Consider the following 24,386-nt stretch of genomic DNA (forward strand, 5'->3'; position numbering starts at 1 on the left):
TTTTCTGGTATAATTTATATGCCTAGCATATAGCATATATGATAATATGGTATAACATAAATACTTTTGACATGTTTGGATTGGCTGCATTAATCATAGCAAGTAGAGCTGTTAGTTATGAAGACTATTCAAATAAAGGCCAATAAAATGTTTAAAAGCATCATGTTCTGCATGTTTCAATTTGCAAAAATGTTTTAAAATATTTATGCTATTTAATGTTTTTCTCTCTGAGAAGCTGAGATTTGAGGCCTTTTCTGAACTGAAAGAAAATCATCACTAGGTATTAGTTGATATATTTTGACATATTTGAGATATTGCTGTCTTGTCTATATTATCCTTAAGCATGTCTTGCATTAATTAAATTGGAACTTGGGCTTTTTTCTTTCTTGAAAGACTTCATGTCTTGTGTCAGCTAGATTTTCTTAAGTACATTTGTCAGAATACATGGGCCAACACATTCTCCAATGAATTCTGTCTAGTCTAGACAGAAGATGAGAGAAGATACTTTTTACAGATTTCTATAAATAGACTGTGGAAGATTTTTCTGTGCTGTAAGATTAGATGTTTGATTTCATCATTGCAACACTAGGAGAGGGAAAGCATATGCATTGGGTATTGTACCTAATTTGGTTTTTTATTGTTTGCTAGAAATGATGTTTTCTTTGCTTATTAGTTTAATACATATCTGTCAAAGCCTTACAGTTTTGGAATAAAGGGATGAAATATGTTTAGAAAATTGTTTTGTTTTTGAACAGCTTGCATGGTCTGAAGCTCTTAATAGCTAAGTAGTGAGAGTCAAAAAGCAAGCAGGACATTTGGTGGCTGGGGTAAGGATACAGTTCTCATCTTACAGCTTATTGTGAAAGAACTGCAGTGTGTGTCTTTGTGTCGGTATATTCTGTGTCTTTTCCTTATCTATAGTAGGCACATGTTTATTTCTGTATGTTGTAGCTCTAATAAAGCTGGGAAGATGCAAACCATAGGGGTACATAACTAAAAAGATTGGCTCTTTTGTTTGTCAAAGTAAAATGTCTTGTAGCTTCTTCAGACTAGATACAAGGTGGAAATTTTTTGTGAAGATGGTGGTGAAGCACTGGAACAAGTTGCCCAGAGATGTGGTAGATGCCCCATCCCTGGAAGCATTCAAGGTGAGATTGAATGAGGCTGTGGCCAACCTGCTCGAGTTGAAGATATCCCTGATCATTGCAGGGAGATTGGACTAGATGGCCTTTAAGAGTCACTGCCAACCCAACCCATTCTATGATTCTTCATCCAAATTTCGTAGTGATTTTAATAACTGGTGTGGTTTCTGTGCATAATACAACTGATCAAACGCTAGACTCTTGTGTTTGAGTCTTAATCCATTACAGCTCATGCTTCTAACTTCTTTCAAGTCAAAGCACATCCCAGACATTGCCATTTGTCTCGAATAAATATTCAGATTATAGCTTCTCTCTGCACAACTCTGTCAGATTTAGGAATGTTATTCACTTTTGCCCACCACGACAGGATTTTCTTTTGTGCTCTCCAGCAGACTCTCACTCTTCCCCCCCACTAGTATTAGTCACTAGTGCTTGTGTCAGCTTCCCTTTTTGTTTACTCATCCGTGCCATATTCCTCTCAGCCCTTCTTTGTCAGCGCTTGCCTCTTGTTTATCTTTCACTCTTGCTCTCATCTTCCCTAATTCCTTTCTTGCTAATGTATTGGTGACTATTTTTATTCCATTCTTTCCTCACTTTTGGTTACTGCTTAAGGAGTGAGTCGTCTTTCAGGACTATTGTGTCTTCAGTCTCTGAAAGGAAGGTGGCAGCTTTGTTTTGCTCCTGGAAACTAAACTCTGGCACATAAGGTTTAAAGCCAGGGTGCCGGTGGCCTCCAGCAGCTTGATGCTTTTGCATGTGAGAGCAGTAGCTCTTTAAAGAGACAAAATATTTCTGCTGGTGAAGTCAAGAAGGAACTGAATGAAATCAGAAATCAAGTGTCTTTTAATGAGCATTGAGACTTGCTAATATGCTCTTTCTGGGGAAACTAGTGAGGCCGTCCTAGAAGTTTCACTGAAATTGTCAAACTCCAGCCATCTCCTAGCCCCTTAACCCACCAAGCAGTAAGTGAGGCATGCCTCTTGCATTATCACGTTACATTACCTGTGAACACCAAGTATTGTGGTATGTAGGCTGCTGAACCATGGAGACCATGGTAGGCAGAATTCCTGTGGTGGATGCTGGCATTCAAAACGGGGGAAAACCATGTAGAGACACTTCCTGTAGACCCCTGCCTGGCATTGTGTGGTTTTTTCTTTTGCTGTGTCCGACTTTCTACAGACAGCTGTTCTTACAGACTGAAGGTTGGGAGGGTGTTTTATAGAAAATCTGTAATTTGTTATGACATAGGTGAATAATAAAGTCAGTGACAGCCTTACTATAAATCACTGGTCTAGGCATGTAATTATTCCTGAATTTTTTTGACTGTTCCTGTTACAGAAAAAAATGTGGTAGCTGATTTTTACTAATGAATATTATTATAGGATGGCTTCACAAATGGAGCATATGCATTTTACAGTGTAAATCTGTATGCAACTGTTATTCTTCTCGTGCCATTGACTAATGTTAAACTTAAGAAATTATGAAAACATTTAAATGGGTTCTTTCCAGGAAGATAATTTGTTGCCTTTTAGTGAGGCTGTGAAGGGCACTTTTGAGGCTTCATTGTTTTGTGTAATTTTTATGGTTGTACTCCAAATCTGTCTGAGAATGAGTATTTTTGCTACCCTATATTCTCTTCCTGCAAAAGATTCTCAGTCAAGGTATTTTAAGGATAATTATTGTAAATGGATATTTGTCCTGAGGTTATCATTGTAGAATTAAAGATAAAAGTTGCTGTCAGAGTACAAGTCTATGTGGCATCAGATAACAACAGTATATAAAGCAGCATTCTTCCAGAGGCTGTTGATAGACCTGATAAACAGGACGTATCACTGGCAATGTATGGGAAAAAAACGTAGTGGTGAGCTCATAAATGCAAGTAGGCAGGCAGAACAGACTAATCCCACCACCCTTGGTCAGTTGCATAAGGATGCAGGATCTGTCATTTCCAATGGTCCAGAGTTTTGGAAGCAGTGAGTTTGCCCTGAAAACTTAAAACAAGTGAAGTAGAAAAAAGCAAATGGGAATCTCAATGTGTAGTTTTACCTGGATTTTGCTGAGTAAGAACTACTACTTGGAAAAAAAAAAATTTGACCAATCTGAAGAAAGTATTGAAAAGTCTTGGATTTTGTTTGTAGCCACAGGCAGCAGTAACAAATGGAAACATTAAAAGTCATAACTGTCTCCTGGAAGAAAAAATTTCTATCAGCAGAGGATGAGTTAACCTATAGCACTGTCTGTTCCAAAAATGCGCTTTGTCAGAGGAGAGGCAAGGCTGAAGGGGGATAGAGCATGAAGGGCAGAGGATTTAAGAGCCTACTGTGGTAGTTTGCAAGGGGAGTACGACATACTTCTTCTCCCACATGGCCAATTCCAACAAGTTAGAAAATATCCTCCACTGACACAGTTTTTCTAAATTTCAGCTCTTTTTTCAGTCATTTGCTTTGTCTTGAGACTAAATAGATTGCAAGTCCTCAGATAGTGTGTACCATTGCATACAGTCCTGAAATTATCTATTTTTAATATATGATATCTGACTGTTGTCAAACCAGATTCACTGTTTTACTACCTGTGCAGAGGAAAAAAAAAAAAAGAAAGGTGCTGTTCTCTGTTTTCAGGATATAACCTCAAAATCACATGATGTGTTGAGAATCTTGGCACAAATGGTGAAATTCCAGAGGCTGAGCAGTTAAAATGAGAAATTTGCAGTTGTTTAATAACTAGGGAAATCCTTATCATTGGTACCAAAGAATTAAAGTCTAGTCTTTTGTATCCAAAATTGTGATTTATTGCTACTGAGATTGGGCCTTAGGAAATGAATGCAGTACTGTGATGTGGTGTGGAAGTCTGTACTTACACTGTTTCAGGAGTAAGTCCAAACCACAGACCTGAAAAAAACAATGCTACTACAGTCAAATCTGGCTGAAGTTGTTTTCAGCATAACACAGAATAAGTGATGTGTTTGGCACAACAGAACAAGTGTCAGTTGTATGGCTGGGCTCCATTCTAAGTGAAAATAGGAGCCATATCTTATGTAGTTTACCTTTCACTAGTCCTTGAAAGCTGATTCCTTCAAATAAAACAGTATCTTCTTTTTTTCATGACGTTTCCTTTTCTTCTCTAGTTTCTTCCTTCTGCTAAAAAAACAATTGAGAACCTCCAAGGAAAGCTCACTTCTGAACTTAAATAGTCTCTTAAAACGAAAAGAAAAAAGCAAACCAAAATACAACCCAAAAAACAGATTAGGCAACAGCATAAAAAATATTCTTCTTCTATATCTTCCATGAGGATACAATATGTATACCACTTAGAGTCATAAGAGAGCGTTAAGCTCTTAAAAGCCAACTAAATATCAGCCCACCAATGCCTGTTAATGTGGAAGAAAACTTAAATAATTCTGTACATCCAGGATACATCTGCAATTTGGTTGTATAAGTAGAACTGAACTAATTTGATGGATAATATCTTTGTACTGTTATTAGAAAGTAGAAAATCCTAAGGGGAGAAAAGTATTGAAATCTAGCCAGACCTGATCCAAGTTGATCTTTTCATTGTGTCTAAAATGGCGTTAATTTGTAATATTTGTTTCTTCCATACCTTTCTCTGCAAGTTACATACCTGCATGAATGCAAGTTAAGTCACAGACTGCATTATATAGAAGCAAAGAATCATGTTTATAGCTTACTATAAGTTTCCATACTTTTTATTACATTTTTATTCCATGCAGGTGAATATGAGCTTGCTTTTTTGTGTTTGTTACATTAAAATCCATGCGAAGCTTCAAGTCTTTCGTTTCCACTGAAAATTCTCCAGTAAGCATAAATCTTCATACTCTTCTCACACAGCTGTTTTTGTGGAACATATGAGACTTCCTGTGAAAGGGAAGATTTCTCTAGTGCTCTAGTTTTCTTTGACCTTCTTCCTTGTGAATTTTATCACAGGGGGGACACTGGGCTGTCATTTCACTTTTATCTGCAGATCTACATTTAGAGCTAGTTGGAAAGACAATCATCATGTGCTTGTGTTTCATCTACTTCTGACTAGAGATCTGTTTCCAGTATCCCAATGTCCACGTCAGAGGACCCTCCTATCATTTAATTTTTTTACTACTCACAATATTTTGGTGTTTCTTAGTTGCAAGGTTATGGCAGGAGATGGATTTTTCAAGAGAGAACTTAGGAACATCCAACTTAAAAGCTGAAGAAGTTCTTGATGTGTATTCAGAAGATGTAAAGACTATAACAGGAAGAAGGAACAGCTATGGCAGTTCATATGTTTGGATATGAACCTTGTTCTAACAGTGCTTAACCATTTCCCTTTATAGTTCTGAACAGTGTAGTTGGGGAGAAGGAGACTGAGTTGTTTTGATTGGTATTCTGCATGTGAGGGAGTGTACATGGAAGCAGAGGGAGGAAAAAATAAAGATGCAACCTTTCATGGAACAACATATTTAGATCAGTTAGTAAAAGCAGCACGTATAGACCTTTTGTAGGATTCTTTTTGCTCCATTTCTTCAAAAATAAAATTCACTGAAGAGGCAAAATGGACTAGAGATGATTCAGGTTTCAAATGTGATGGTGATGGAAAATGCAAAGATGAGTTGGATATTCTCCTGACAAATGTTACTTAGAAGAACTGAGACCAGGGGTAAGGCAGCCTCATTTTGCCTGAATATTGCCTATGTTTCCTTTGTTAAAGAAAACAAATAGAACAAGCTGTAAAGTCTGAGGATATTTTCTTTTGGGAAGTTATCCTTTTTCCCCATCAATTCTTTCAACTGTATTGTCAGCTGACTGTGCTGAATTTGAGTATTGACAACAAAGGAAAAGGTTGCTGGTGAATATGAAGCAGTGTTGATCTGTTGCTGAGAAGAGACTGTGTTGGGTTTTTCCAGCCACAATTGCTTTCTTTTAAGGGGAGGTAGAAGAGATGGCTAAAGAAAGATAATGAAGTGTATTGCTATTTCTAATAGATAGTAACAAGTATCTTTGAGCAGATAGTAGAACTAGCTTCCAAGCTTTCCTGCCTGTTTGTTTTTTTTTTTATTTCTTGAAATTATAGATACTACAGAAGTGGTACAATAGCCAGCACAGTTTCCAAGCTGATCTAGCATACATAATTGCCTAGAAGCAAGAATTGTCCCTTTGCAAGGTAGATATCAGAAGGAGTAAGAGTTACTGCTTAAAATGAGTGCCATGGAGGGGAAATATATTTAGAATGATCTATTTAGAATATATATTTAGAATATGATGATATCTGTGGGTGGATGTTATCAAGACCTACCCATTTGCTACAGAACACTATTTGAGTGGGGTAGAAAAAGCTGTGGAAAATACAGTTGAAGTGAAATTACATTAGCCTTCATGTATTGGGATAGTTTTTAAGTCTTCTGAGAAGAAAATTTGTTTCAGTCTTGCCTTCAAACTTTTGAATTGATTGAGCCAGCTACAAAATAACTCTTATATTGTATTTAATGTACCTTCAGATGTGATAAATTCCAGATACGATAAATTTCAGAGGGAGAGTCTGTCACTTGCAGACTAAGATTAAATGAGACACTTGAGAACATTAAATTGCCTTTTGGTAAGTGTGATATAATTGCCACTCTATTGAGTTTAGCATTCATTTCTAGATCAGAGTAGTATAGTGTAAATAAGTAACTGTTTACCTAAGAGGTTTCTAGCATTTTGCCTTATAAAGTGTGTATGGACAATAAGAAAACTGAAAAAAGTAACTAGTATGTGTGTGTGTACACATGTTTTCTTTTAAAGCACTCATAATTAATATTTTACTCCAATTCCATTAAATGATCCAAGCTTCTGAAATTACATATATGGAAAAATCTCAAACACATTGAAGTATGTAGCAATGCAAGAAAAAAATAAAAATACTTTCTTCTTGTTTTAGTTGTCCAAGTCAACAAAAGGTACTCTGTATTTACAATGATGTAATGTTATAATTTGAGTGCTAGGCTAGCAGACAAGACTAGACAAAGTGAATTTTAAAAATGCCATTCTAATTAAACTAGTCCCTTGTGCAGATCACTGATGGTGTTTTGGCCTTGCTCTTGACTTTTTAACACCAAGAGGTATTTCTAATGGCTGTGGTTAAGAGCTTTAAGCCCAGCTCTGCTAATGATCAGCTAACACCTGTTGTGGTGAAAAGCTATTTTAGTTGAACAGTCCCAGGATTAGTTTTATAGACAAAAATAAACCCCTGTCATATAGTTGAGTGAATAGCTTTAGATTTGGGGAAAAATATGCTGAATGTGTGGTCTAAACCTACTGAAATATATGGAATATTAAAGCAGTACCGGAAAATGGCGCCGTGCAAATGCTGATATCTCAGCCAGTGCAGGAAAGTAAATCGTCTCCTCTGTCACTTTAATACTTTCAGGATTTCTGCCTGTCTCTCTGGTTTCCCTGACTGTCAAGACAATTTTATAAATCCTGGTAACTTGAAGAGGCCTTAAAAAAAACACAGGTGATCACATGATTGACTCTGTAGCATGCTGTCATGATGTAACAACTCACTGAAACACTGAGAGACCTAATAAACAAAAAAACAGAACTTCTGCTAATGCACTTCATACAGGCTCAAGCATTGCTTTCTTTTTTTGTTGTTACAGTGCAAAGGTCTTGGCATAATGCTCTAAAGGTGCCATGTAGAATTTATATTAGATGCTGTTAGGCAAGAAAGTATTTAAGACCCAACCAAGTAATAACACATTTTCCTCATGCAACACTGAAAAAGAAACACTAACACAGGACTTGGAATAATGCCTTATAAATGAAAATGTAATGGAAATGTAATTAATTTGAAGTGTATAATGCAAGTTGTCACGTTTGCAAAGAAAAAAATGTAAATTGTCCTTGTCTTGCTAGTTTTGCCCTCAGACTGTTAAATCAGTAGTAATCTATAACTCCAAAGACTTTGCATATTGTTGGTTTTTAAGTTATAGTTGTCAAAGTCATATGGAAAAAGATGCTTTTGATTGCTACCTAAAGTTACTGTCCATTTCACAGAAAAAGGCAGAAATTTTTAAGACAGTTGCTCATGTGTTGATGTAGATACACTTCTAATTTGCAGGATTAGTTGATAATATTTTGAATTTTTCTGGTCCAAAACTCTGTTAGAATGACTGGAAGTGTAGGACAGATTTCCATGTTTAGTGAAAGTATGAAATTAAACAGATGTGTCAAGGCATATACAGCACAGGTTTTGATAGTTGTTAAAACATACCAACAGGGCCTTTGATGTTTGTTTGATATCTGAGCAATTCTTTTTACCTTTAGGAGGAAAGATGTAGTACAAAAGGAGTACAGTACACACTGATGTGAATACTCCTTCCATTTAGATTTTTTTTTTTAAATAGGAAAAAAAAACAACCAAAAACCAGCCTGCAAAGTCTGTTGGCTAGTTTATGCTAGGAAGTAGATTTTCTGCATAAATTAGACTATCTTTTCTTCTCTCCCTTTCTGCTTGCCACTGAGCATATCCACTGTCATAGTATTTATGGAAGCCTTGCATTCTTAAGGTATAAAAATATTATTGTCCTTGTTTGTGTCCCGTATCTTGTTTGTGTTGCTCTTCAAGGACATAATTATGCCAAATAGGGTTAGAATTCGTCAGATTGAAACAAGAATCATCTGGAGTGAAATCCTAATGTAATTTTTTTCTTGTTGGGCCTTAGAAAATATGAAGGTGTTCATAGCTAATAAAATGAGACCGGAGAATATACAGCCTAATCGCTTGTGCCTAAAGCAATCCTAATGTTTCTAGAAATTATTCATCTGAAGGTTTGCTGTCAAGCAAATTAACAGATGCCCCAAATTTGGTTTTTTCACATTAGTATGTGGTATCCAATTACTGACACATGCAATCAAATATTTCTTGTTCATAATACTTAGAAAGGTGAGGAATTTATAGGTGCTCAAATTGCCATCCTGTGCAGTGGTGCATATTCCAAAATTATTATTTGGGAATGTTGTCTGCAATGCCAGTGATTATGGATGACAGAAGCTGAAAAGAGAGGATGGTTTGAAATAATTTACTTCATCATCCTATTTGTTTGTTCCCAAGTTAACCACTGTTGTTTGTTTAGAGCTATCATGTACTCATGATGTTTTACACAAATCAGGGATTGTACTGCGGATTCCATGAAGAGAAGCAATAAAGTCAGTAGGCTTGAATTCAATATGTTGTGTTTTGTTGCTACTGCTTCCAATTTACTGTCCAAGAGGAAATCTTTATTGTCTGTCAGATTATATTTTAATTTTGAACCTAAAGTGAAGTTGTCATGCATTAAGGTGATACTCTCAGAGAAATGAAAAATACTTTAAAAATATTTATTTATTTATTTATTTAAGTATGGAAGAATGGAGTTGTTTCTGTCTGAACTTCAGATTATTCAGTTTCAGTAAAATGATTTATGAAAACACTGGAGGAGCTCCCCTTTTAGTATGAAAAAAACAACCTCTCTGAGCTAAGCCTTTGGGATGAATCAGATGGGTGTTTACAGATGCACATTTTAGTTTAAGGGTTCCATTTCAATGCAATTACATAAAAATACATATAGAGGTTTACATACAATAATTATATATCGTTGCACATAACAGGAAAGTCTTGGGGATAGCACTGAACTAAGGATAGTGGTGTATCAAAGACAAAAAACTTTTTATTGTAATTATTATTCAATGTCCTGCAATTTTGAATGCATTTTTAGATTTATTGGAAATTTCATTTCTGAGTATAAAGAGCATATGTACTGTGATAATTGCAAAATACAAACTTTTATTTTAAATATAGATACAAGGAGATAATAATTCCTTTAGCTGGTTGCTAAGCAGTTTTTTGCATTAAAATATTTATATTCGCCAGCAAAACAGCATTCTGTGCTTAAAAGCAATCCTTTGACACATACATTAAATCAGCTTAAACATCAAATACTACTTCTTGTCCATTAAATATGCCTATTTAGAAAACAGTAATGAATTTTAGTTGTTTATTTGTTTGAGGGTTTGTGTATATGCATAGTTATTATAGTTTCCTCTTAATTTGTGGTCACCGAAGGATTGGTAAACTGCCGAGTGTTGTAATAAGAATAAAGGCACTGCTAGGATGAATTTAAGCTCTGTGAAACCTCAGTGTCGTACGTTTGGTAGTGATGCTATATAATCAAATATTCTTTTGATTCCTATTTATTTTAAAATCTTTGGGATGGGCATGTACAGCAGGATAGGTATGTATACTTGATTTGAACAAAGCTGCTTGATCTGTTTGAGCAAACAGGAAATTTTTACATGTTTCTACACTAAGCAGAAAAGCCAAAAGTGGTCATACTGACTGGCTTGTTTTGTTGCCAAGCCATGGTTCTGCTGCTTAATTGCAACTAGAAATTTAGTATTTTTCTTGCCCTCTTGATACTTGTGCTTTTCACTAAAACATAAAAAGTGCACTGGTGTTGGAAACCACTTAGTCACAAATGTACTTTATTTTACCTTATAGGGTTCTAACAGAATTATTGTTTAAAGTTATAAATCCCATTTCAACCAGATGCTGCCAGTACTACTGCAAATCATCTGTGTTCGAGCTTGATTAGTAGAAGAGTTAATATTTTAAGGACTTTGCTCAAAATTTCTATAATTTTTGTTTCCCTCTGGACCTTGGATTGCCTTAATCTTTCTTAGGCAATTAAAAATAGTTTCATAAAGTTCATGTAGCTATTTTCCAGGGCAGAGTTTTCTGTACATACTTTTTTCCATAAATGCAAGGAGTATGTTTTATGAAATGCTATTCTGTTGAAAATACGTAGATTTAATGTAAGGAAATTTTTTCACAATAACGTGGCATCTTTCAGGTTTGATTATTTTAAATTTTATTTCATTTTGCTTTTTTGGTCACCAGTTTAGTGCTAGGACGAATTTCCAAAAAAATTCCAATTAAAGAAATGTCATTTGAACATGACTTTTTAGAAGAAAAGCATTACTTATACAGAAACTTGAAAGATTATTTGGATGAGAATAACATGTGGAAAACAAATCACATTCTCCCTAGTATCATACTGATTCTCTCCTCTTGTTCTCAGGACTGAATTCCACAGAAGTTTTTATGTCAATTAATTCTTTGCTGTGTACATAAAAACAAATTAAGCACTTGTTAAGTTAGCTTTTGGTAATGAAGTCCTTCACCAGAGATTAACAGATATGTATACAGGGCAAATGCACCTTTTCCTATTCATGCCTCAGTCACATCTCCAGTTAGTGGGTTTTTTATGTACTCACCGGACTATTCTGCAGGATATAGAATGTGGAAAAGAGGCCGTGGTATTGCCTCATTTTACAGATAAGAATGGGTTATAAGGTTGCCATTTTGCCTTTTGCTTTTGGATGTGTTGAAAAATAAGGGTTTCATGTTAATTGTCTGAATGAATTACTGAAAATCATCAAATAAAGATATACGTGGTTATATGAAGCAAGACTACTGATAAGTAGACATGAAGTAATCCATGTGAGTAATTTGAAAATCTTAACGTGTAGTTTTTTGGAAAAGCAAACAACAAAGCTCCTGAAGTATGTTAACTGAAATGGATAATATAAGGGAACTAAAGAGGAATATTTTTTTTCTTTTTTTTCTCTAAATCTCCCCCAGTGTTTTGTGCTTGTTTGTTTGTAACTTAAAATATGTTAGCAAATAACCTGAGCTGGATCTAAACTAAGGGTCATATCTTTGGAGGGATGACAGAGAAACAGAGCAATCCTCAGGGTGCCTCATGCCTGTGACTTCAGTTAAGTAATTTCACCACATCCTGGCAATTTGGCCAATAAGCAGAATATTTTTGGTTCACTGATGGACTGATGTGCAAATTCTTGGGAATTCCACAACTGGTTGCAATTAAAATTGCTCAGTTTGCAAGTCCACTTTCAGATGATAGCTCCATCATAGCAGTCATAGTACTTTGCTAGGCTACTGATAGTTTATCAGTGAGCAAGCTTCAGGAGTAAAAGAATAGGCTTACCGCCCAGATGTATCATAAGGAAAAATAAGAAAACATCAAAATTATTTAGAGCTGCAGTTAAAGAATCATCTTTACCTGGTCCAGGTTTTCTAGCATGTCTAATAAGCCTAGGTAAGGTCTTCCTGACTTCAATGTTGGGAAGAATTCTTATAGGAATTCCAACTTTTTAAAATAGTAGATGTAGAAAGGTGGAAGAGTCACTCTGACCAGTCTATATCTTCTATAAGTCATGACCTACTGATACAATTCTTTCTCTGTTTGCCTGACAGAAAGCTGTAAGAGTGATAAGGGAGTGTTTCACACTTAGGTTAAATTCTGAATAATGAGGCTGAATCATTCATTAATGGTACTGATTTTTGGGTTTGACAGAAATCTGTGGCTGAGTTTGATCTGGGCGTCGTTACTACTGTGCACCTATCTGTCTCACAATTAAGGTGTTACTTGGAATCATAGAATGGTTTGGGTTGATAGGGACCTTAAAGGCCATCTTGTTCCAACTGCCCAGCCATGGACAGGGACACCTTCCACTAGGCCAGGTTGCTCAAAGCCTCTTCCAACTTGGCCTTGAATACATCCAGGGACAGGGCATCGATAACTTCATTGAGCAATCTGGAATGGGTTGACTGGAGAAGAAGTTTTGTTCTTACATAGTTATGGGGACACTCTAAGTGTTGTACAATAATGGACTACTTTGTTAAGACTTGCAGCATCATCTTGTTTCATTTGAATATCATATAAGGAAGATATATTGAATTAAGTGTTCTGGTTTGTATAATACTTTGGTCATCTCCTTTTTTACATGTTGATATGATGGGAGAGGATGATATTGTTTGTAGGAAAAAGTGTGTGGAAGAATTGGAGAAATGAGTTTTCCCATGTGAAAATATTCTATTCTGTGCAGAAGATATTGCATAACCTTATTTCCTTTCATTTCTTCTCACCCTGTCTAATCTTCCTGTGTTTCTTTCCCTTTATTTTATTGTTCTTGCCCTAAAGTAAGAACAAAGATGAGTTGTGAAGATTTTCCACAGTGGTTTTGTTTCAGAATTATTTTGTTAATTTTCTTAGCTGCCTTTGGTGCAATATAATGAGCTTTCAAGTATGTTCGCAAAACCTGCATGATCTTGATTACCTTTTTTTTTGCCCCAGTTGTTTTATTTTAACCTATAATCCTATTAATAGAGTCTAGATTTAGCTCCAGGTGAAAATATAAAGCTTTGGATCTTATGAGAAAATATTTATTACCTGGAGTATTTGGACATTTTGGGTATAAGATTAAAGCTTGCTTAATAGTTATGGTTACATATTCTGAAACTATTCTTTACAGCCTTTAAGTATAAACAATTGTGCCCTTTATGCATGTATTATTTTGTTTCTGTAGTGCCTTAAACGTTATAATTAGGCAATGAAAAGGTGAGCATTTGAATTCTGGCACAGGACTGTGAGCTCTGTACAAGTATAAAATTGCATATGCTTCTTAAATAAAAACTAGGTCTGCTTCTCATTGTCTTGTGCATTTGCAATGCTTTTTTTGTATCAATAAAACTGTTGGAACTTTTAAATTTTTCTTCTGTAATTTTACAGCAGGTATACCTTTCATTTTGTTTCATGAATACCTTTAAAAAGCAGGATCATTATTCAAAATACGACTTGTCATTACTCCTGCAGAGGAGTGAAATGTAATTACCTCTGCTTGTCTTCCATCCTGTTTCTCTTTGGATTGCCTCCCTCCCTCCCTCCCTAGGAGACTTTATACACAGCTCATGCAGCATGCTCGCTTCAGTCACTGCTTAGGTGGTGGTGTGGGAGGTACACACAGAGACAGAGGAGAGGCTCTCTTGGGCCACCAGTTCTCCTGCAGAGCTGGATGGTGTGGACACAGAAGCTTCATGCTCTGCCCTCTTTGGGCCACTTGCTAAGGTGAACCAATGAGAGGACAAGGACTCTGCTGCTGGACAAGGGCAGTAATTGGACCTGAAAATATCTTTAGGAGCGTTATTAGCCAAGGCTTTTAGTTGTCATTGTTCTTTTGCAAAATAAATACTAGTATCTACCACCAGGTAGCACAGAAAAAAACCCCTTGAAGTAAAAAATTAAATAGTATGACAGAAAACTAATAGTGGAGAAAATGGGGGAAAGGATAACCTTTCAGACACCAATGTCCTGTGCTAGGCATGCCTTGCTTTTTGTGTTTGTCTTAAGACCAAACAAAAATAGGTATTTGACTGAAGTTTGATGAAACAGGAGAGGTGAGCTCTTGGAACTAGGACATATATTAGTTAACAGATTTAGTGATTATGGATGGTAAAAGGGCACTTGAAAGTCTACGGAATAGAGAACATTGTGATTGTGTTCCCTGATTCCAGGTCCTCAGAACGTAGAGGACAGTATAGAAGCCTTTGGTTGCCTCTTAATCTAATACTGAGTAGCAGTCAGGAAAGAGTTGGTGCAGAGATTCTTGGCCACAAAGGGTGGGATTAGTTGAAGTGTTTGGCTGTAAGGCATTCATACTGCCTTCATTTATGTTTTTATTTGCTGTTGCCTCTCTTCCTATTGTAGTTTTGTTTGGAGGAAATTTTTTTTAGATAGCTTCTTTCTGCTTCCTTTCCTTTGAAAACACTAGGGAAAACAAAAACAGATTACAACATGACAGAAACTTGTCAGGCATTAAACACAAACCACGAGCAAAATATGCTTTTTAATGCTTTGGGAGATCTTTGAGAGGAAAGAACAAAACTACTGGGGCTTTTTTTTCAGTCTACAAATATCTATGGACAAATATATTTTCTCAGAGAAGATGGATTGTATTTTCAGTGTCAATAAAATTAGCAAGGAAGCTTTCCTGCTGTCTCACTTTTCAGAAATGGTATATTCTGTCTAAAACCATACTGGAAAGAGTCCAGGCAGTCTGTAAATTATTAACAGATATCAAAATTGTTTTGGCTGCATGTCTTCTATTGGACTTTCGTGAAAATCAGTGGTTGGAGACTGGCACTGTGTTCCTGGCATCAGTGCAGCATGTTCCAAATGACAACTTAAAATGATTTTAGGAAAGCTGCTTACATAGATTATTCCATATTCTCTATACATCTTCTGAAGTCAAAAATTCTTCCTGCTATTCTCAAGTCACGGCAAGTTCTCAATAAATTAATATTCTTCAGATTCTTAGCAAATTCCAACATTTTTCATGTGGAAGTGCTGTTAACGTGAGCATCAGGGCACCTTGCATATGAGAAGAGGCCAAGAGAGAACTGTATTTTTTCAGCCTTGAGAAGTAGGATCCCTGCTGCTGTCTACAACTACCCAGTATGCAGGTGTGGAGAGGGCTGAGCCAGTCAGCCCAGGGTCAAATTCTTTGTTTTCCTTTGATTCTGAGTAGCCATTTTATTTGTGCAGTTTGGTCAATGCACCATATGGGTGCATAGCTGAGAAGGAGAAAGTGGTTTGGAAGGCCACTTTTTATGTTGAAAATAGATTAAGGTAATTTGTACAGCCCTCAGTTCATCAAATAAGTCCTACAGCCACATATTTGACTTTCAGACTAGGAAACAGCATTCATGCTTGAGACCACTGTTAAAAACTTTACTGTCTTCAGTGTTTTTAAAAGTGAAGTAATGACAAAATGTTCTTTTTCTCTGCAGTGCTTGCTCTCCCAGCCAAAGTTCTGGGCCATTCAGACATCAGCGTTACTCCTTCGGACCAAACTGGAGAGAGGAAGTACTCGCAGAATGGAACGGGCAATGAAGCAGACTCAGGTAAGATTTCTGAGCTGCTGTATTATATATAATGTGTGTGTGTGTGTGTGTATATATATAATCAAATACAAACAGGCAGGAGTTAGGAGGTTCTGCAGTTCCTCCCTGCAAGCTGTACAAGTTAATTTTCTAATTTTTTCTCTAAATTAGATGTATAAACCACAAATCCTTCTGTATCTGCTAGTCCTGAGATAAGCTTATTACATACAAGTAATGAATCATCACTTTCAAAAACATAACAAGTTTTGGAAGATTGAAATTAGAATATGGTTTTGTACCTCTACTTTCTGACTTACAGTCTGAGGAGTATATGTAGATGTTCCTGAATATCAAGCTGCTACTGCTATCAAATTTTTTAGTATTTTTTTTCTCAAGTAAATCATCTCTATTAAACACTGAAACTTGCAAGTAGTCATTGGTATTGTGAGAACAGGAAAACACATTTGTGAATAAAGCAGCAATTTCAATTTACCATTTTGATGTGACATTTGGTAATTAGTATTTTTATTGCAAGTTTGAGGCAGTGATTAAATAATCTCACTCCAGACAAAGAGAAGACTGTTTTTTCAAATACAAAAGAAGAAATGTTAAAATCCTGAAATGCACCATCTAATAAGATTTCTTTTAAAAATAAATTTTTCAAAAGAAAGGTCCGTAGGCTACATCAAGATTCTTGTAGATTCTTTTTTACCTTCATCTTACAGTTTTGTTAGCCCTTTGTCATCTTCGTACAACTAAGTCTTGTTGTCACACATGAACAGCAGGCATTTGTTTATGTCCGTCAGGCAACAGTCCTGCTGGCTAAAACAGCCAGGAATGTAAAAAATTATTATTATGCTGCTATGTATTTAAATCCTGAAAAGCTGATATTTCATTTAAAATCATTATGACACATGGGTCTTTGAAGGAGTGCATCTTGGATGCACTGCTGCATTTTTCTTTTGCTGATGAAGACATGGAGTTGCTGTAGTGGAATTTCCTGTGGTCACTGGGAGACTGTCAGGGAAGCCAGGATTCCAAATCTGGGAGATGTAGAATCTGACAGCACTTGGGAAGCGATCTCAGGATCCCTGATGCCCCAAGCCATAAAACAGTTGGAGTGCCTCCAACATTTTTGTCTAGCGTGATTAAACCTGAGTACTGGGAATTGTTATATTAGACAGTTTGACAGTCTCATGACAGAAGCCTTCATGAAGGGGTTCTCTTAGCAAGAGCATTCTCTTAGGAAGACTTCTTGTGCTGCAACTGCAGTAATGCAAAGGATTTGATTAGCATGGGCTGTGATATTTTGGGAGATGACCCCACAGTAGACACAGACTCTGTGGTTTTAAATACTACCTTTCATCTTAGTATGTTTATGTTTTCTTTCATTAAACTTTCTAGTTATTTGGATATAATTGCATATTTGTGTTGATCTGATGGTAACAAGCTCAGTTTCCAAAAATAGTTAAAAGTTGTTTAATGATTTATACATCCTAAATTAATCAAATAACTTGAATAACTTTCCATTTAAAGTTTTCATTCCTGAGTTCCATCAGATCAGAATTTTTTTTAATATCATTGTCTCTAACAGTTCTAAGAAGGAATCAGAAAGCATATGATGAATTATGCTATTTTCATACATAGCACAAGTCATTTTTGATATATCATTTTCATGAAGATGCTGATGTACAATTTTCAGTAAGATACCAAAGAATGAGTGAATTCTGCAGCTGTTTATCAGTAGAAAATGGATTTCAAACCCACAGATTTTTCGTACAAATGGATTTGATAGGTCCTTGTTTTACAGTTTCATTATTTACTAGTTCAGGTTGCTGTAGAAAGATTAGTTACGGAAGATTAAGGGAGGAGGTGTTAAATGCAATTGCAATATCAATCTTTTTAAGGAATTACAAAAATTCTTGTAAAACATCTTGAGTAAGACATGGTAAACTAAATCTTCTACATTACTTGAGAGTTGTTTGAAAAGTGCATGAGCCATTATAGGCTCTGACTTAGTGATGCTGGGACTCTCCTGTCTTACTCTACTGTAATTTTTCTTCCTTTCCCCATTTCCACCCTCACCTGCTTCTGTGCTGGCTCTGCAGCTGATAAGCATCTTTTTAAATGAATGTTGCTGAGTGGGCATATGCTGCTTTTCAGCTCTATAGCAAACCCAGCTACATTGTTGGTTTGTCAAAGAAAGCATTTTTCAGCTGTCTTTTTTTGTAGGACTGGCTATGTCTGTTTACATTATTTTAATTACTTGAAAATATTTGTAGCTCTTTTTGAAATGAGGGCATATTGGTTAAATTTAACTGCCAGACTCCGAATATTAAATATATCCCTACTTTATGCCAAACAGTTTTTATAAATTTTTTAAGTCTTTTTTTTTTCTAATTGGAAGACTTCAAGAGGAATTGAAATGATCATTTTCAAACCTTTTTCTGATTATTTTAAAAATCTGAACTATAGATAATGTAGTCTTTGGAACAATTTTTAAAATTATCATTCTGGGTACTCTGGAATGTAGTTTAGCTACTTGCAGTAGCTAACTGCAAGTGAGGAGGAGATGCTTTTTTCCTTAACTTTTTCCTTAAAGTTTTTGCTTAAATGATGTTTGGATCTGCAAAACTAAGGTTAAAGATTTCTAAAGCCAGTACTTTTTTCAACCATTTTTCTAAGAAAAGGAAACAGTGTTTGAAAGCGAAACCGGTTATTTTACATTCCACTAGAATATTTAGTCATGACCAGTGTAACATATAGAGAAGTGCAGATCAAGGTACTGCCAACTAAAATGTGTCTCTGGATACAATATGATTTTTTTTTAAAGTTGTGTGATTGTTTTTCTTCCATTTGGGTGAAGGTCAAGAAGGGTGAGAAGTACTAGGGTGGAAAGAAAAGTGGGAGGGAGAAAACAGGAACAAATGGGGGTAGGTTTTTGATAAATAGCTTTCCTCATAACCAGAAACCTGCTATTTCTCCATCAGTTTGGGGATCTCCACCTACCTTTTATTGTAAGAAAGTAATTCAGAAACTATTAATAGTGGAAAATGGGTTGGACTAAGCTATTAAGCCACAAATTACTACTGAAAGTGCAGTCAGAGCTCAAGTAACAGGATGGGAGAGAAAAAAATGAAGTTTGAGTGGTCTAGGAGCTATGAAAAAATGAGAAAAGTGAGGGGTGATCTAAGAAGGAACCCAAAAGAATAAAAAAAAACACCTACAACCAAACACACCAGTTCAAAACACAGGGAGTATCATCCCACTGTAGTTAGTTTCTTGATCTATGAAATAAGTTTACTCTTGCATTTCGGCGGATTTGAAAATGTTTTTAAGAATGAAGCAAATGAATTCAAATGCCATTCTTTGCACAAAGGATGGTGGGGTAGAAACACGACCATCATTTACTGCTGTATTATGCCAGCGGTGAAAGACGTGAAGCTGCCATGTGCCTGGTACTCCAGCAGCCTGCTCAGGTTTATCCTACCTGGGATATCCTGGGTGTATCCTACCCTAACCTGGGTGGTTACACTGGCTACCTCTACATTTGCAGCTGTTATCAGCTTGTTATGGGCCCCTTTTCTGACTGTGTTTTCTGCTGCTCGTTACACCTGGTGACAGCATGCCTGCAAGCTGATGGCTTAGCTTTCCTAGCACGTCGTACAACATGTGCAGTATTTCATATGGTTCCCTCTTGCTTGCTTTTCTTGGCAGTAAAGGAATTTGCCTGTTGGGGCAGAGAAATGTGTCTTGAAAAGGGTGTTTTAATAAGTCTTCAGGAGAGCTGGGAGCAGACTAGTAATATTATAGGCTAATCATTATGCCTAAGATTGAAAGGTCACATGAGATCTTGTTTTATATCCTTAGTCATACACAGATGTATGTGGTTGGGAATTCTGTCAACTGCCCTTTAATTTGCACTTAAATAATACTTCAGAGTGTCATTTTCTCTCTAATGGTTTTCTGTGTGTATGAAAAAGGGAAATAATTTTTTTTTGTTTAAATTGTTCATACTATAGAAACATGCTAGTTGGTCTTAAGTTCTTCCAAATCTGAAAAAAAGTTATGTACATCTGTAGAAAGGAAAGACTGATAGAGGTCCAACAGAGCTTGTGTCTTAAGCTCTATAGCTTGAACACAAATTTGCTGGTTTTTTATTTTCACATTGATGGTCTTTGAATGGTTATGCAAGAAAGTTTTGTCATTTATCATAGAAATATATCCTTTTTATTTTCAAAACTAAACGGTCACTTCCTTGCCAAATAGCTTGCTCTGCCTTTCTGTACTTGGTGGTTGTTCTACATTGGACAAATTCAACATTTAAGTTAAGAGTTCAAAAAGGAGAGGGGAGCAGTCTTCCTCCCAAAAGGCTCATCTAGAGAGGTTTGAGGTGAACAGATTTTTCCCTGTTCTTTTGCTTCTCAAGTCATACATCTTTCTGATCAGGCCTCTCAAACCACAGTCGGAGCAATAGAGAGAGACATGTAGCATAACCAAGGGAATGACAGCACCTGTCTGTTCAGCAAAACCATTAGATCCCTGTACTAGGAGTTCCTGTTTCTGTTCTTTAACCCCCTCTTGTACGCTAGGAGTACATTAAATAAGATTTTAATAGTTGCTTTTAGTTGTGGATGGAATGGGGGAGGGGAGGAAAGAGGAGAAAAATTGTTAATAAATTTGTTTCACATGAAGTTGAAAGTTCTAGTGGAAAGTTACTGGGATATGAGGTATACTGGAGAACTGAGGGAGATATAAATCACTTTTCTTCAGGAGGGTAATAAGTGGATGACAGCCCTCTTCTATCCTGTGGAGATCCTGCACTGATATCCCAGTAGTTCTTAACAAATATGAATTGCATTTATTATTAGAACACATGTTCCAAAAAGTGTTTAAAAAGATGAGAAAAGCCAGGTGTCTTATAAAACCATTCCTTTCTGAATTCTATACAAGATCACAAAGGTCTCCAGAGCACTAGAAATAAACCTTATTACTTCAGAAAGCAATCTCAAAAGAGAGTGACCTCTTGGTGATAGTTACGGTTTCAGTCTCAAGGCACACATTTCCAGAACATACTTCATTTTGCTTAAGCAGATGACATATTTGACAGAAGATGTTACATGACACAACTGAGTCTGGGGATACACCAAACTCATTAGCACACTTCAAAATAATTAATGTGGTGGTGCTTGACTCCTTCTGTTTTTCTTCCTCTATGCAATTATGAGTTGGAAGGGACAGGGAGGAAGGAGAGCCAGAGATCCAGTGTCCAAGAGTTATTCAGGAGTAACTGAAGGGGTTTTGTACCACTGGCAAAAAAGAGAATATTGAGTAGTTTAATTTTCCAGGTAATGATTTCTGGCTAGAAGTTTTCTACTGCATTCTTGGTTTTGCCAGTTTGGATCAGTGCTGTCAGCTAGTATGGGGAAAAGAATGAAACCATTCTTTCTGTGCTAAAGTTTCTTCATATTTTCTCAACTACTTTTGAAGTACAAACCTTTTTGCTTATTTGACGATTATGTTCAACACCTGAGCTGTTCCACTTCTAGTGTCGATGCACTTTCTGAAAGAAGCCAAAAATACAAAGCCTCCATTTTTTTCCAAATGTTTCCCATTGAGTCTTAGTTCTGAAGACTTTTCTCCCTTCAAACTGTCTTCACTCAGTATGACGACATGTTGAAAGGTGGTGATAGGAGAATCCTTAAGCCATATTGAGCAGTAATACTACACTTTTTTTATAGACAAAGTGAAGACAGGAAGTTGCAAAAAAAAAATACGAATACCAGGACGAATACCAGGATTCACATCATTCTGCCTAAGCTTTGCTCTGGAAGGCATAAACATTATAAGCTCCACTTCAACAAACTAAACAATCAAAACAATTAGTTCTACAGAGCAGATGGCCTGAAGGAGACACTATTCCTACCTATTGCTAAATTGAATAGATGAAGACATACAGCTGTTGCTAAATTTGAATAGATGAATCTTTACAGCTTTATGTCATAAGTATCATTACAGATCTGGAGACAGGTATCTCAAGGTGAGCTAACAAATCATATTTTGCCCTGTACTGGCAGACTGACTGACTAGCACATGTGCCAGGTACTACAAACCAGACTCTGCCTTATCTCAAGGCAGTTGTCTGCTTCTCCATATTGTAATTCAACTTGAATTTAACGGTGATAGTTGTTCTTATTTCTTTCTGCATTCTTGTCCTTACTTTCCCCGTTAGTGAAAAACAGAAAGCAGAGCTGATGCAAGAGGTCTTTGGATCTATTTTTCAGCGCTGACTGCTGTTGTGTCTTCCCCCAGAGCAAACTGATTTGGGAAATACAAAAGCAGTGTAACCACAACAGTTTGGAACTTAACCACAGGCGTACTATTTTGAAGCATATGCAGTTCCTCTGTGGGTTTTGCACCCTATGCAAAGTGTTTTATACCTGCTGTTCATCAGTGGCAGTACAACGCTAGGTAGCTGCTACAGGTTATATATACAAGCTGCAGTTGTCTTCCATGGGGACCCTCACCTATGATTGCATGAAACACGTGTCTGCTGGTTTCGGGGCAGATGGATACAGCTATATTGACCTGTGACAACAATGTCATGTCAACTGATAGGGAGGGAAGGGGGAACCTGCAATGCAGATCTCCATGAGAGAGGGACTACAATTACTTCTCCTGTTCATGACTGATACAAAGACAGTTTAAAGCTGAAGTCAGCCAGATGTATTTGGCATTTGAGACTGCATAGTAAGAAAGATTATGATGCTGCACTGCCGGCAAATAACCTGCAATACCAAAAAAAGGGGCAAGATGCATGTCTGAAAATGAGGATGTTTTTCTCCAGTCGAGCCTGTATCTGGACTAATTTTTAATGTAGTGCTATTATGTTGGATGATATCAGTATTCTTGCTTTTGCAACAGAAAGTGAGTGGTCTGGTTTTAAATCCACCCTTCATCAAGTAAGCTTGTAAATCTGGCTTCTTCTACAGACTTTATGGGAAGTTCTGCTTACATCTTTGATAAATTGTAAACGTTAATGTAGTCGACAAGTGAAACAGCTTTTTCTTTGAAAACAAAAACATCCAAGAAGGTATACTTGCTTGATAAGGATAATGCAATAACTATAAAATTATATTTCATGTAAGTAACATACATAAAAAATAAGTGTAAATGGCATAAAGAAGATAAAATATACCTAGTACTTTTCTGAAGATTTTGTGCTCTCTAAGTGGAGGCTTAAGTCATTAACATTGAAACCCATATCCTAAGCACTGGCACTCAGTAACTTTGGGTTCAATATTTGTCCAGAAATCATCATTTTGAAAGTCAGTAATGCTGCTGTGCTGCTGGAGACCTCATGTGTTTTGCCATGCTTCTTTAGGTGGTAGTGTTTGACTACAGCAAAACGTTTCAAATGGCAGTTGCATCAGGATGCTCGAATTGCCTGGTATGCTGCTTGGCTCTCTGTTTCAAACAAAAAGGAAATCTTACGTCAGATGGTCATGAATCCAGTTATCTCCTGCCCATGACCTTGACCTCTTTTGTGCTAATTTTGATATCAAAATGCTTTGTGTTTCATTTGGGATTGTTCAACTCATTTCCTCTCAAGTGCTTTTCTTCCCCACCCACTGCAAGAGCCCTATTATAAAGAAATTGAAGGGTTTTTTTAGTAAAATGCCTGTGAACAACCAAAGTGAATACTGTTTCTTAGGTGGCTTGTATTGTTTTCTAAGTGAAACACACATTGGCAGGACCTGATACAGTGAACCAAAACATGTACATAAAGAATCTACTATGTGACTCACTTCAGAAAAAATACCAATATGCACAGTTCCTGCATGCTAATCAACTCCTGCCCCGGCATACTTCCTTAAAACTACCAACATCATCTTGCATCTTAAAAGTTCACCTTGAGTTAGGCAAAAAAAAAGTTTTATTGGTCATCCAGTGCCTGGAGTTCTGTATAGAAGCCTTACAAGTTTTTTGCCTTCTTTCTTTCCTGCCATCAAAGTGATTGTATAGGTGAAACAGGTACATTAGATTCAAGAGGTAATCTCTTCCTCAATAATTTTTAAATTTGAAGCAACTGGGATGTGAGTAACTTTGGGTGTTGATCTTGCTTAAACATGTAGGGGATATTTAGGGAATAAGTTTAAAGTGAAGAATTAATTTGTTTGCCTGGAGACAAGGTAGTAATGGGTGGGGAAGAATGAATTACCAGAATATCATAAAGAAAAAGGATTGGGAAATGTGGTATAGGCAGTAGTTTTCCAGTCTTCCACCATATAAAATAGAAAAATTAAACAGCTTTAACTGGTATACCAAAGAATCAGACTGAAAAACCTCTTAGATAAAAGGTCTGCTAGAGATAGACAGTTAAACAAGTGTAATTTTTCTAAATGCTTACTTTTGGAAAGAAGATTAACAAGAAGTGATAAATGTTTTTTTTCTTATAGACTAGGAAGTCTAGTCTAGCTGAATTGTTAAATG

At 36.3% G+C, this 24,386-nt stretch overlaps 1 protein-coding gene across 1 annotated transcript in view; it reads left to right on the forward strand.

Annotated features, from left to right (window-relative positions):
- The window catches only part of TTC27 (tetratricopeptide repeat domain 27), a 113,253-nt gene that overhangs the window by 43,813 nt on the left and 45,054 nt on the right, over nt 1–24,386 (forward strand). The window contains exon 10 of the mRNA XM_082303020.1: nt 15,801–15,914. Coding sequence (XP_082159146.1) covers nt 15,801–15,914 — 114 coding nt within the window. The remainder of the gene's footprint in view (nt 1–15,800; nt 15,915–24,386) is intronic.

This window comes from Coloeus monedula, assembly GCF_965178545.1.
Source record: "Coloeus monedula genome assembly, chromosome: 2".
In the NCBI taxonomy this organism is placed as follows: domain Eukaryota; kingdom Metazoa; phylum Chordata; class Aves; order Passeriformes; family Corvidae; genus Coloeus; species Coloeus monedula.